This window comes from Eublepharis macularius, chromosome 6 (genome assembly GCF_028583425.1).
Source record: "Eublepharis macularius isolate TG4126 chromosome 6, MPM_Emac_v1.0, whole genome shotgun sequence".
Classification (NCBI taxonomy): Eukaryota; Metazoa; Chordata; class Lepidosauria; order Squamata; family Eublepharidae; genus Eublepharis; species Eublepharis macularius.
The window spans coordinates 111,700,415-111,714,111 of NC_072795.1; the positions used below are offsets into that span (position 1 = coordinate 111,700,415).

A 13,697-nucleotide genomic window follows, 5' to 3' on the forward strand; every position below is an offset into this window, starting at 1 on the left:
TATTCAATAAGATTTAACTAAATCCACACCTAAAAAGCAAGCTGGGGTTGGGGGAAGAAACACTGTCAAAAGTATTGTTACAAGTGAAGAGTTACTACACAAAAATCTCTGTGGCAGTGATAGGGGAGCTGGTAGTTTGTATTGAGCCAGTAGTCCAGTAGTGAAAAAAGTGAACACTGAAAGCCAGGTTAGTGAGATATTTATTGAAAACATTTTTATCATATACAATGTAGCTTTACGTAGGTAACTAACACAGCTGTACTTGACAGGGCTGCTGCAATCCTGTTGGAACAACATCTATAGATTGACAATATTGTATATAGCAACTTGATACAAGATGTTTTCAAAGGTAAAAAGAATGTAAGAGCTTGGTAAAACCATTCAACATGGATTCCCTTACCAAGGCAACTGTGGTGGGTACAGTCAAGAATGAGTTCTGTTGTGACTGAGGAAGAAGCAGCAATACTGGTACTGGGGTTAACATTTTGAGCACTATCTTTTGCTCAGACAATTCACTGCTTGCCAAATGATCCAGGGACAAAGGGGGTAGTTGCGGGTTCCTCAATTCAGGCTTGTGTACTTGCAGTTTCAAGACAGAGAACCTGCCACTTGCTCTATATAACTGGCCAGGTTGATATCCCGTTCAGATATGCCTGCACACTCATGGGTGCTTAGGGTTATGTGGACCTAAAATACAGAAAGTGGCCAGTTAGAATACATTTTACACTTCAGTACTAATTGAAATCAAGCAGGTTTGCAGCAGAGCTTCAGAATTAAGGCACTGCTAACACCCCAAAGCACATCTGCACAAGCAGGTAACTAGGCTTTAAAAGCACTAGGAGACTGGCTCAGTTTGGCTCTAGGAGAGTTCCAGGTGACACGGAAGCATTGGTGCCAAGGGAGGCAATTCTCATTCTTCTTTGAGCAGGGGCAAACCATATTGTGCTGCAGCCAGGGTGCTGAACACCCAGCAGCCTCCTGCTCCTTTACAAAGCACTTGCAGTCTTTACCTTGGAAAAGGAGCTGCATTGCCTCTCCCTCCCAGCTAGTTTTACTTCCATGCGACTCTAAACTTGTGTTTCCCAGGTGATGATAGATAACAACTGGTGGGTGGTGGGGAAGGTATGAGTAACAGGTGGCACAGGAAGACGTAGCGTGTCTCCTTCTACCAGGCAAAGCACTGCTGCTTTCTGAGGCTTGGAAGTGGCAAGAATATTGAATGCATTTGGAACTGCTGGAATGGAGGTGAGCATAACTGTCTTACTCCTTCCAATGAGCTGCAACCAGGTTTTTCTCCCTTACCTTGTTGTAAACATTAAACCATTCAGGGTGATGGTCCAGTTTCTCTGCCTGAAGAGCTACTCTGGTCATAAATCCAAAAGCCTGCCAATAAGGTACAAGATACATTAGGAAGATCCTTGTAAGCTCTCACTCATGAGTGTCTGAACACTGAACTGAACCTGACATACATCTGTTCTCCGTCCAGGTGGAGGCAGCCCAGGGCCACTCAAGCCACTGTTGCCTGTAGTGTGTGCTTGATATATTTGAACGTACTCCACCAATGTGACATAACAGGTTCCAAACATGCTTTGCACAAGCTGTGAAGTATTACAAACTTGGGACATTAATATGTACCATAACATAGAAGAGCCTGTAATGACTTGAGTATGGAATAGAAATAAATGCCAAAGGTCTACTTTAAGTAGTGAAAGGCATGGAATACAGGTATCAATGATTTGCCACTGGTTTCAGTAGAATCTAGATTGTACCCATGATACTATATTCTGCTTCTGTGTGGGTTAATGGTAAGGTGGATCTATTTCCAAGCTCAGGCTACAGCATGCAAGCACCCCAATTTCTTTTGTCATGTTGCAAAACATACTAAGCATATACCCCCAAAGGAAGTAATGCTGTGCCGCAACTGCACTCCCAGGCACTCTGTTAGGGTCACAGTTTAGGTCCTGTGCTGAAGTGGTTTCCTTTGGTCATCTTCCTGCAGATGTTCCATGGCAAGTCTTTTCCCTTCTTCCCATGCAGTTGGTAAAATGTACCCCTTGTCAAGCCTCAACACTTGCACTAGTAACCAACTGCCTAAAAGTCTCCCTAGAGCCAAAACCAGGGAATAAGAATGTGTGTACCCGATTGAAGTCCTTGAAATGGAACTCTTTATAAATGGCATCTCTGCCTTCCACCTCATTCCATCCCACAGCTCTGAGATTTGGCAGCAACTGTTCTCTCTCTTCACCGCTTAGTCTGTGAGCTTTTCCTGCCTAGGAAAGAAGGAAGGAACGGCTGTGATTGAGGAGACTCAAGAGTTCAGCTCAATTTGTACAACACAAAATGCACACTGCAGAATGAGCCCAGAACATGGTTTCATCAAAATCACATTTGCTGCTTAATTAAATATTATGGTTGAAAATCAGGCCTGATGGCTGATGGGGGGAGGGGCGATAGCACAGTAGGGAAGCACATGCTTTGCGGCAGAAGGTTCTAGGTTCAGCCTCTTGCCACAAAAATCGGAACAGCTGATGGGAAAGATCTGACAACATTTGACTAGATGGATCACTTGAGGGACTCTGAGTAATACAACTTGATATTCCTTCTCACTTATAGGTATAGTGGAACTGGGCCCACACAGTTCTTGCTATCGATTCCTAAACAAAGAGTTTATTCTGATTAGTCAAAAATCAGATTAATGTACTTGAAGCCTTCAGCTAGCAGGCATCTGCTTCCATGAATGGAAAAAACCACTTTCTTCTTAGCCAGTTTATTGCTTGGTTAATGGTTAAATCCCTCCTGCTGGGAGGGATTGTCAACAACTTGGAATGCCACAGGCATTCCCAGCATTTTCCATGCCACATTTTTGAGAACTTTAAAAAACTTTCTTTGAAGGGAAATTGTTGCACAACCTTTAATATCATCTGTGTCTACTTTTAATTTGGAAGGAGGCAGAGAACAAGAACAAATCAATTGTCTACAAATATATGGTGTTCTGAATAGAAAGGCTTATGGAGGTGTTTGTAACTAAGTGCCCAGTGCTGCCCTGCCCAGTGCTGATCCTGCACTGGGCAGGGGGTTGAACTAGATGGTCTGTATGGCCCCTTCCAATTCTATGATTCTAAGTAACTCCTAACTCCACATTGCCCCTTCCAAACTCTTTATAGCCACAGGCAATTAATAAAAATGTCAGCCACAAATATGTCAGCATCCTCTGCAATTAAGTCCAAGAAGTCCAATACACAATGATGTATTAATCAACCAGTCCCCAAAGACTTCTGAAACAACAGGTTTAACCTGAAGTCTAAGAAGCGCCAACAGGGATGACTGCAGATGTTACAAGTCCACCCTAAAATCTAGTGTTCTCTCATCAAAAAGAAAGCAAATCTGTTAAGTGCTGCCCCTTGCTCACTGGTTCAGGAGGAGCACTCGAGGGATCTTGTGTGGGGCACGGGTTGATCATTTACAATCCATGCTATTTGCCCAGGAGGCTCAGAAATTCCACCCCCCCCCTCCCATGGTTGCCCAGACCTTTCATTGCTGCGGCAGCCAAAGTCGAGCTCTTCAGTGAAGACAAAGGTTCACAGGGCTGTTGCTGTTCAGCACAATAAGCCTCCAGCCATTGCCCTTTCAGAGAGATCACCTGATAAACTTGTTCAAAGTAGCCTAGCAACAGGATGAAAGGGAGGGAAGGTGGCCAGACTCAATGTGAACCTATTGCCACCAGTTTATGCCCCTGTTTCCCCACCCCCCACCCCCGCACGGCTAAAAGGGTAGCAGCACCTGAGAATTCAGGAAATGTGGGAAGGGGCTTCTCTTGGATCTTAATTATTTAACCTTTTGTCAGCTCAAAAGTGTGCACACTCCAGGTAACGCATAAGAGTGCCTCCCAATTATCTGGGCTCCCTCCTAGCACCTGACAATACAACAGCATTGTAGTGCATCTATTGGCCTTCATGGTGACAAAAAAGATAAACTAGTGATGATGAAACAAGGAGTATACAGACTCTCATACCTCTTTCCTACTGGGAGGAATGAGTACTGCCTGTTATTAGGGGTAACACCTTTTCATGGCACCAGCCTATGCATTACTTAAAAGAGATTTTAGAGCCCCAAGTTTTACATTTCTTCTAGTTGAACAAAACGCTACCCCTTACCAGGTATAGTTTTCCTACATTCCAATTTTTACCCCAAATTCGGTTCCACCCCTTCTCAAGCAGGATAGATAAAGTGGGATGTACTAAAACGAATGACAGGATTGCCCATTGAAAATAATGGGAGAGGCTTGAATGCCCGTTGGAAATAATGGGAACTTGGAATGCCCACTGACTTGCATGGGCTTCATTGAAACACATTAGAGCAAAAAAAGGGGGCAAAGAAAACATGGAATGGATTTTGAAGGAAAGTGTCTGGGCCCAGATAGCCTGTTCTGGGACTGGATTGACAGGCCCCTGAGTGCAGTGACGGCCCCTGGGTGTGACAGAAGCGGTCAGGGACTGGAATGACAGCCCCTGGGTGTGACAGAAGGGGTCTCAGACTGGAATGACAGGCCCCTGACTGAAATGACAGCCCCTGGGTGTGCCAGAAGGGCTCGGGGACTGGAATGACAGGCCCCTGACTGGAATGACGCCCCCTGGGTGAGACAGAAGTGCTCTGGGACTGGAATGATGGCCCCTAGGTGTGACAGAAGGGGTCTCAGACTGGAATGACAGGCCCCTGACTGGAATGACAACCCCTAGGTGTGACAGATGGCTCGGGGACTGGAATGACAGGCCCCTGACTGGAAGAACGGCCCCTGGGTGAGACAGAAGTGCTCTGGGACTGGAATGATGGCCCCTGGGTGTGACAGAAGGGGTCTCAGACTGGAATGACAGGCTCCTGACTGGAATCACGGCCCCTGGGTGTGACAGAAGGGGTCTGGGACTGGAATGACAGGCCCCTGACTGGAATGACAACCCCTAGGTGTGGCAGATGGCTCGGGGACTGGAATGACAGGCTCCTGACTGGAAGGACAGCCCCTGGGTGAGGCAGAAGTGCTCTGGGGCTGGAATGACAGGCCTGTGAGTGCAAGGAAAGTTTCTGGGTGTAGCGGAAGCTTTCTGTGACCTAAATAATTCATTCTTGAAAGGACAGAGAGTCTCTAAATATTGCAGAATTGTTCTGGGACTGGAATGACATGCTCCCTGGGTGGAATAATGGTCTCTTGCCTGTCATTCCAGTCTCACTGAGACTCAATGTCATGGGCTGGGCCAGCCCAAGCAGGGTGGTTCAAGTCCAAACCTCAACACCAAGTCCAGGGGAGTTTCAGGATCAAGAGCCAAGTCAAAGCAGTGGTCAGAGCATGAGCTAACGCCAGGAGTGAGTCCAGAGTCCAAGAGCTAGGTCAGGTACAGTCCGAGGTTGATTACTAATAGCGTCAGGTCCAGAAGCAGGCACGAGCAAGGTCCACAAAACACAGAGCAGTTACAGGTAGTCGGCACGTTGCTCCCACACCTGGCAGTTCCCTCAGCTCAGTTTTTATAGCCAGGCATGGATTACAGCCAGCTGCTGGGGCTCCATCCTACTGCTACTCATCATCACTCTCCAGTAGCTGCCCTCGGTTCAGGAGGCGAGCACTGCACCGTCTGTCCTGCAGCTCCAGCCTCAGCCTTTGTCTGCGGCGTTCTTTACACGTGGGTGAACCTGGGGGGGGGGTGGAAGACCCTGGCTGGGCTTCCCCTGTGGTGCTGGCAGTCCCTGACTGAGCTTCCCCTGTGGAAGTCCCCTGCCAAGATTGGTTCAGTGCCTGGTGAGGGACCCCTCCCCTCCCGGCACCAACCCAATCTGGGCCATTTTGGGCCTGATCCAGGCCAAAACGTGCCCCAAATGCCCATTTTGGCCCTGTTTTGGCCTGGATTGTGGGCAAAACAGCCCTGATCGGGTTACTGCCAGGTGGGGGAACACTTCCCCATCTGGCAGCAGCCGAATCCTGGCCATTTTGACCCGATCAAGGGGTGTAGCATATGTTAATGAGGTATGCTAATGAGTTCCTGGAGTTTTTTTTCTACTAATGGTTCCCTGACAATACCATTGTTATGCACAAAAAGCTTCAATGTTGTCCTTCTCCCTTTGACCAATCAGAATAAAAAAATAAAATCTGGGAGTCCTTTTGAGTTGAAGCAAAATGGACTGTTTAATTAAACGGTGGATGAGATCCTTTTTACACAGAAGTAGACGGTTCCCTTGTGTGCAAGGCTAACATATACATGTTTAAAGACATAGCATTAGTAAGGATCCAAGACAGAGTCTGGCACACCAGGGGCCGTCATTCCAGTCAGGGGCCTGTCATTCCAATCCCAGAGCCCTTCTGTCACACCTAGGGGCCATCATTCTAGTCCCTGAGACCTTCTATCACACCCTGGAGCCGTCATTCCAGTCAGGGGGCTGTCATTCCATTTCCAGAGCCCTTCTGTCACACCGAAGGGCCTGTCATTCCAGTCCCAGACCCCTTTTGTCACACCTAAGAGTTGTCATTCCCGTCAGGGGCCTATCATTCCAGTCCCAGAGCCCTTCTGATATACCCAAGGGCCATGATTTCAGTCAGGGGCCTGTCATTCCAGTCTTAGAGCCCATTTGTCACACCCAGGGGCTGTCATTCCAGTCAGGGGCCTGTCATTCCAGTCCCTGACCGCTTCTGTCACACCCAGGGGCCATCACTGCACTCAGGGGCCTGTCAATCCAGTCCCAGAACAGTCTGTCTGGGCCCAGACACTTTCCTTCAAAATCCATTCCACGTTTTCTTTGCCCTTTTTTTTTTTTTTTGCTCTAATGTGTTTCAATGGAGCCCATGCAAGTCAATGGGCATTCCAGGTTCCCATTATTTCCAATGGGCATTCAAGCCTCTCCCATTATTTTCAATGGGCAATCCTGTCATTCGTTTTAGTACAACCCAGATAAAGTAACGGTTCCTAGTTTCCACTATCCCTGCTCCTTGTTACTGTTTTTCGTCGGATCTGATGTGTGCGCAGGATTCCTCCCGACAAAGGCAAGTTAATACTTCTCACATGCTTTCTATGTTCTTCAAAAGATACACGCGTCCTATTACAGCTGACTGGAACAGTCGACGGTCACATCAACAAATTGCCTTTTAACTCCATGAAACCACAGACCGAGGCACCGAAACCAACTCAGGCAGGCAGTGAAAAAAAGTGTCCTGAGTCGGCAATTCTCATGCTTTGTTACTCAAACACAGCTTAAAATATCACACACACACACCCTCCAACCCTCCCTCTACATCCAACTCCATCACTTTAGTTGTTCGCTTCCAGCATCTCGGGCGAGTGTTTCGCGGGCCGCCTCAACAGATCCAGCTTTTCCAAGCCCGGGACTCGGAAAAGGCAGACGACGAGCTCAGCCTATAGCAGAAGCGACGCACCCGTTCCTACGACGTCACCGGAGTGGTCTGATTGGCGGAAGGTGAGACTCGGCGTTGGGCTGGAGAGCGCCGCGGCTCGCGAGACGGCGATGGTGAGAGAAGACGGCAGCTGCACCGAGCACAGCCTCGCCCCGCAACCGATGTGCCTAACGGGTTATTTATTAACAGGCTCCTTCTCGCTGCTACCAGCCCCACGGCCTCCCTTCCAGCCGGGCAGTTTCCTGCAGCTGCAGCACTCAGCTCTTTCTAACACCTTGTAGTAGTGACTACGCGTCGCCTCACTTACCATCTTTGCGGTGAGGGACAGACCCGTCGGCCCCACCTGGTTCGCGAGCAACAGGCGGCCGCGGCTCGCCACCCCCCTCGCTTTATTCCCCCGAGCGATTCTGCGTCAGCGGAAGAGGGCGCGGCCGCCGCTGGAGAGCGGCCCACGAAGCGCTTCTGCCTGGAGCGTTTAGCCGGTGCTGCGTAAACAGAGGCGGCGTCGAGGGGGCCGTTTCTCTTCTTTGCTGTTAATAGAAACAGTATCATGGACAGAAGCACTAAGCCGTGAAAAGCGAACTATTGCACGCCCCAAATTATAAAACAATTGTATAGCAAAATTCTTTATATCAAAATTCACTAATAAAGTGCATCATTGGCAGTTTTGGCACACTTTCAGATTTGTCAATTATGCATTTTATTAATGAATTTTAATATAAAGAATTTCGCTATACAATTGTTTTATAATTTGGGACATGCAGTGTATTTATAGTTAGCTTTCCACGGCTTATTGCATTTTTCCAGTTAATAGAAACAGGCCTGTGGAGGATGGGTAGGGTTTGGGCCTACCCCATTCTGCCATAGAAGCTTGCTGGGTGATCTAGGGCCTGTCACACAATCTTAAACTAACCTAATCCATAGGTTGTTGCGAGGATACAACGGAGGAGAGGAGAATGCTGTAAGCTGCTTTGGTCCCCATTAGGGAGAATGTCAGAGTAGCAATGAAGTAAATGAAATAAAATCATCTTTATGTCACACCTCGGCTTTGTACAAAGTCATGCAAACGTTTCAAAGACACTCCAAGTTATAGATCCTGTTTATTGGTAAGGTAAAGGTAAAGGTAGTCCCTTGTGCAAGCACCAAGTCATTACTGACCCATGGGGGGACATCACATCACGACATTTTCTTGGCAGACTTTTTTATGGGGTGGTTTGCCATTGCCTTCCCCAGTCATCTACACTTTAACCCCAGGAAACTGGGTACTCATTTTACCGACCTCAGAAGGATGGCAGGCTGAGTCAACCTTGAGCCAGCTACCTGAAGCCGGCTTCCGTCCGGATCAAACTCAGGTCGTGAGCAGAGCTTGGGCTGCAGTACTGCACTTTTGGTAGAGGCTGTTATTTGACTTAATCCTTTGATCCCCCTTAGTGTGAAAGGGGGCAGGTCACAAAAGGATAGATTCGTTTATAGAGCTTATTGGGAGACTGCTTAATTACAAGAAACATAACAAGAGTGGCTTTGCCGTTTTTAAAGAAGAGTGCATGTATGCACATTGGTGTGATTCCACATTAGTACACTGAATCAATGGAGCTAAGCAGAGGCATTTCCAAGGCAGAAGGATTGAGTTACAGCTTGGGTGGCAAAGGTTCAGGCTTCTGTCCACTTGTCTGCCAGAGCAGTCTCTATTGCGCCAGGCTTGAACAGAGGAAGTACAGTTCAGCCTGCGGTAGGTTCATCCAGTTCTGCTGTTAGTATTTAAAATGTCGCTGCTGTTAGTTAAGACATTGGTTTAGTGTTTTGGATTAATGGATTTGGGGCAGCCTTTACAACAACTATGGAGCCAGATAAACAACGATGAATTATTAATCTGTTAATTATCCCCATGCAAGTCTCTTTCTGGCCATGCTGCTTTCCCAAAGTCAATGAGGACTTAGGAGTCACTTGAGAAGAATGAATAAAATGGATTGGGGTAGAATTTTGTTTAGATTTTGTTTTTAAACATATGTATCCTGCTTTTCTTCCCAACGGTGCAACCCTAAGCAGAGTTACTCCAGTTTAAGTCCACTGTTTTCAGTGGGCTTAGACTGGAGTAACTCTGCTTAGAAGCGCACTGTAAGAGCTCAAGGAAGCTAACCACACCTCATAAAAGCATATCCAATTAAAATCCATCAATCCAATGTAGTGGCAGATCCTGTGTATGCATACTAAGAAAGACCAATATACTCATCCTAAAAATCCCCACAGAAACAACAGAGATTTAACTGCCTATCTACGGGCCAAACTACAAGTGATGAATGGTACTTGAACGGCAAGTGTATTCCTCCCTGTTCACTTGCCCTCCACTTGCTCTCCGCTCAATCCACTTGCCGTTCAAGTGTCATTCGTCACTTGTAGCTTGGCCCTACAACTCTTCATTAAAGAGGTCCATAAGTCTCCAAGGATGGATCACTGCTAAGAGGAAGTGACAGACACACTCATGCCTTCAGCAGGTAGCAGTCTGACCGTGACAACTGAGCTAGTGAGACAAGGTGGACTTAACATGAATGTTGTAATCTCCCAGAACTATCGTTCGTTCGTTCGTTTGTTCATTTGTTCATTCATTCGTTCATTCAAAGCAGATTACACAATGTAAATCAATGAAATCAAGAGGTTGGGGAATCTAATAAGCAATGTAATAGGATTAGGATTAAAGACCTCTGAAACCAAGCAGAAGTTTGAACTAAAGAGGAAACAAAGGTAGAATCATAGTCTCACAAAAGAAAATATAATTACAATGGACTGAAGAGCTCATACACATTCACAAACAATTCTCAGTCTGTTTTTGTAATACTACATGATACAGAAAACTATGATCCATACAGCAGCTAATACATTACACCAAGGGAGACTGTGGGCACATTTGGAATTCTGACACAGTGTAGTGGGCACAGCTACAAAATGGCTGCTGCAGGAGACGGAGCCAGCCACAAGATGGCTGCTATGGCTTACCTTCAGTAACACAGCGATGGTTCTTGTGCTGGGGAAGCAGTTTCTGCCAAAGCAGTGTTTTAAAAAATCTGCATAGCCAATCAATACTCCAGCGGTGGATCAGAAGATATGCTTGGCAAAAGCTTGATCTGGTGCTACCCACTTTCTAAAAACATTTAGTGGGCACCAGGAAAGGTATCAGCAGGCACCACTTTGGGGACTCCTGTACTAAACTGTGAACAAGGAAGTTCCCCATTCAAATTTTCCCCTTGGCCATGAACTCAGGGCCAAACTGGGTGTGATGGCATCCTTGTGTCTGCCACAGGGCTGCTACTATTTTTAAGTGATTTACAAATGCTGTGAGGGCCCACAGCATAATGAGCTGAGGCAGTCTTGCCCCCCCCCCGCACTCCTTTTCCAATGCTGAAACAGCTGCTGAGGTGGTGGTTGGAAGCTCATGGCATTTTAAAACTGCATTAAAATGGTGACAGTGCCCCGTGATAAGGATCCCATCACATCTAGTAAGCCCTCAGTAGGTAGCCCTTGGCAAATCACCACCTCTCAGGTTTCCTTTTGTAATATGGGAATAAAAACACAGGCCTAGATTATGGGGTTGTTGAAAGACTTCTTTATAGTAATGTACACAAAATGTTTTGAATACTACAAAGTGCTACTTAAATGCTTATTGTCCAGAGTCCTATAGTTCTTCATGAATGTGGCAAATTCTGCTGTGTGGCAGAAACCTTACCAATTTCCTCTGTTTTGTGGCGCAATGGAAAGCTAATCCATGTTTCATTTCAGTTGAAGTCTTCATGAGTTGTTGATTGGAGACAGGCAAGATGGATTCCTAGAATCTTGGCCTACACCGCCAATGAATGATGAGGTTAAGGAAAGAGCATCTGTGGAAGAAGAACAGGAGACATGTTTCCAGCTCTGTTGGCTGGGTTGGCTGTTGAGAGTCCAGCACTGTAGGATTTACATGAGAGAACTGGCTGAGGCATATTTGGTCAATTATCTCCCATGTTATCCTGTTAAGTGAGTACAAGGAACCTGGAGCAGCAGAGAGTTACTATAAGCCAACAAGTCCTTGCTATCTACCAGTCCCTTGCTATCATTTAATGGAGGAAATAAGCAAAAAATGTGCAGTCTGAACACAGTCATAGTTTTCAAGGGACAACGTAGGGACATTTCAAGGGATGTTTCCCAAGCTTTCCATTTTCAAAATAAATTTTTTCCTCCTCCCCCTTTCTGCTACATCCCAAGAAGTGTTCGAAAAAGCTGCTTCCAGGGAATAGGGGGACTCCCATGGACTTTACAAGTGGGGTATGTGTATAAGGGTTACAGTAGGAGGGGGGAATTAGCAAAAAAAACCCCACTCCCCTCTATATTTGGAAGTCCTCCAGTAGATCCAAGCCATAAACAAGATGTAAGTTTGACCTTGCTCAAACGAATCTTCTGAAAATTAGTTAATTTATGATAGGGTTGCCAGGTACTTGCAGGTTCCTAGTGGGAGGGGGGAACCTGGTACTCTGTGTGTACATGCTCTTGGGCCCTGACGTGATGTTGTCACTTCTGGCCACAGAAGTCTATCAGCCTGTGTGAAATCGTCCCCCACAAAGTGCAGGAACACTCCCAAGGTGATGACATCACTTCAGGAAGTGATATCACATCCTGCTCGGAGCATGCCCCCCCACTGCATGCTTGCTCAGGTTCCCTGCCAGTGGCAGGTGATCCCTGGGCAGCTTTCCACCTCCTGCTGATTGCCAGTAATCAGTGTGCAACTGGGAAAACCACTGGGAGCTTGCCCCGCCCCTGGCATGCACCTGGAAACCCTAGTTTATGATGCGAAGGAACAGACTTGCAAGCCCTGCCTTGTCCCTTCTGATTTGACCCCCAGGAAGTTGGAAGGATGCTGCGGCTACCCCAAGACCTGTTCCTTCCCCTCACTCTCTGAAGATGCCAGCTATATACTGGGTAACCATTAACTGCCACCAACGACACTTAGAAGCAGGGCTTTTTTTCAGCAGGAACGTGGTGGAATGGAGTTCCGGAACCTCTTGAAAATGGTCACATGGCTGGTGGCCCCGCCCCCTGATCTCCAGACAGAGGGGAGTTGAGATTGTCCTCCGCGCTGCCATGCGGTGCGGAGGGCAATCTCAACTCCCCTCTGTCTGGAGATCAGGGGGCGGGGCCACCAGCCATGTGACCATTTTCTCCGAGGGCAACCCACTGAGTTCCACCACCTCTTTTCCCAGAAAAAAAGCCCTGCTTAGAAGTATCTCTTGCCAGACAGAGTGATACATCTAATGCTCCCTAGCTGTATTTATAGTCATTTAGAGATCCTGTCTAGTTGCCACACCTCCAGCTATGCTTCTACAAGCAAGTCTGGGGGTGATCTATCACAATTTTGCTATTGTGCTTCACGGATGGCTAGTTTTCTGCTGTACCTTCTCGTTACCACATGTCAGAGAGCTAGATCAAATAGGTTTGGTGAGTTTCCAGAGATCAGATTTAGAGAGTTGAAAATACAAGAAAGTCTAATAAATGATTAAAGAAAAATACACGTGTTCTGTTCAAGCTTTTGGGCTTAGAAAGGGAACAAAGTAACAGTCAAAACATGCACTCCTCTATCCCTTCTCTACATACTTCCTATATGATGTTTGATTTAAGACAGGTTGGCTTTATTTGAAGTTGCAGTAAGCTAGAGTCCATCATTACCTTAGACCTCCAGGTCGGAACTTCTCTCCATTGACTCATAGATAAGATAGAATTCCTAGGTGAAAGCTTGGTCCATCATGCCTTGTGCGCATCTCAAGCGCTGCCCTCTCCCTCATCTCCGGAGTTATATATGCCCTCCCTCCCTTTGGATGGCCTCCCTTCCCAAAGAAATAGTTTATTGCCGTGGCTTCTGTGCAGTCACACATGGGATCTGCACATGTGCAGGACAGCTGAGGAAGTTCTAAAGGTCTTAGAGGTGTGTGGCCCTCACCTGATCTTTTCATATGCTTTTTTCCCTGGTGCAGCTATAAAAAGGATGGGTGAGTGGCTCCCTCCCTCCGTTCTTCTTTTGCTACTGCTGAAGAAAGACGGCTCTTCTCCGCTCATCGAATCCTTTCAGAATGCAAGTTAGGGCCTTCAGTTCTGGAGGAAAGTGTGGCTCCATACCCTCCACTGAATCCTTCCTTGGATGATGATTCAGAAATCAGTTCCTATTTTGTGTTGGAACCATCACCTCTAGAATTTCTCATAGAAGATACTGCTGTTTTGCTAAGTGAAGATCTCTGCTTATACAGCAAACAGTTGGTTCAGATGGCGAGATACTTAGAAATCAAAGCGA

General features: G+C 46.8%; 1 protein-coding gene across 1 annotated transcript; it reads right to left on the reverse strand.

The window, feature by feature from the left end:
- Positions 1-183: 183 nt before the first annotated feature.
- On the reverse strand, positions 184-7,800 carry PCBD1 (pterin-4 alpha-carbinolamine dehydratase 1). Its single transcript, XM_054982128.1, has 4 exons — positions 7,698-7,800; positions 2,139-2,270; positions 1,303-1,383; positions 184-687 (listed from the first exon to the last, which is right to left on the reverse strand). The coding sequence occupies exons 1-4, from the start codon at positions 7,698-7,700 to the stop codon at positions 589-591; spliced, it is 315 nt and encodes a 104-aa protein (XP_054838103.1). The 5' UTR covers positions 7,701-7,800; the 3' UTR covers positions 184-588.
- Between the last annotated feature and the right edge of the window lie 5,897 nt (positions 7,801-13,697).

Coding starts and splice junctions, on each gene's coding strand:
- PCBD1 (XM_054982128.1), bottom strand. Junction 1,384..2,138: donor ATTTCAAGGACTTCAATCGG/GTACACACATTC, acceptor CCTTATTGGCAG/GCTTTTGGATTTATGACCAG. Junction 688..1,302: donor GGTTTAATGTTTACAACAAG/GTAAGGGAGAAA, acceptor TCTGTATTTTAG/GTCCACATAACCCTAAGCAC.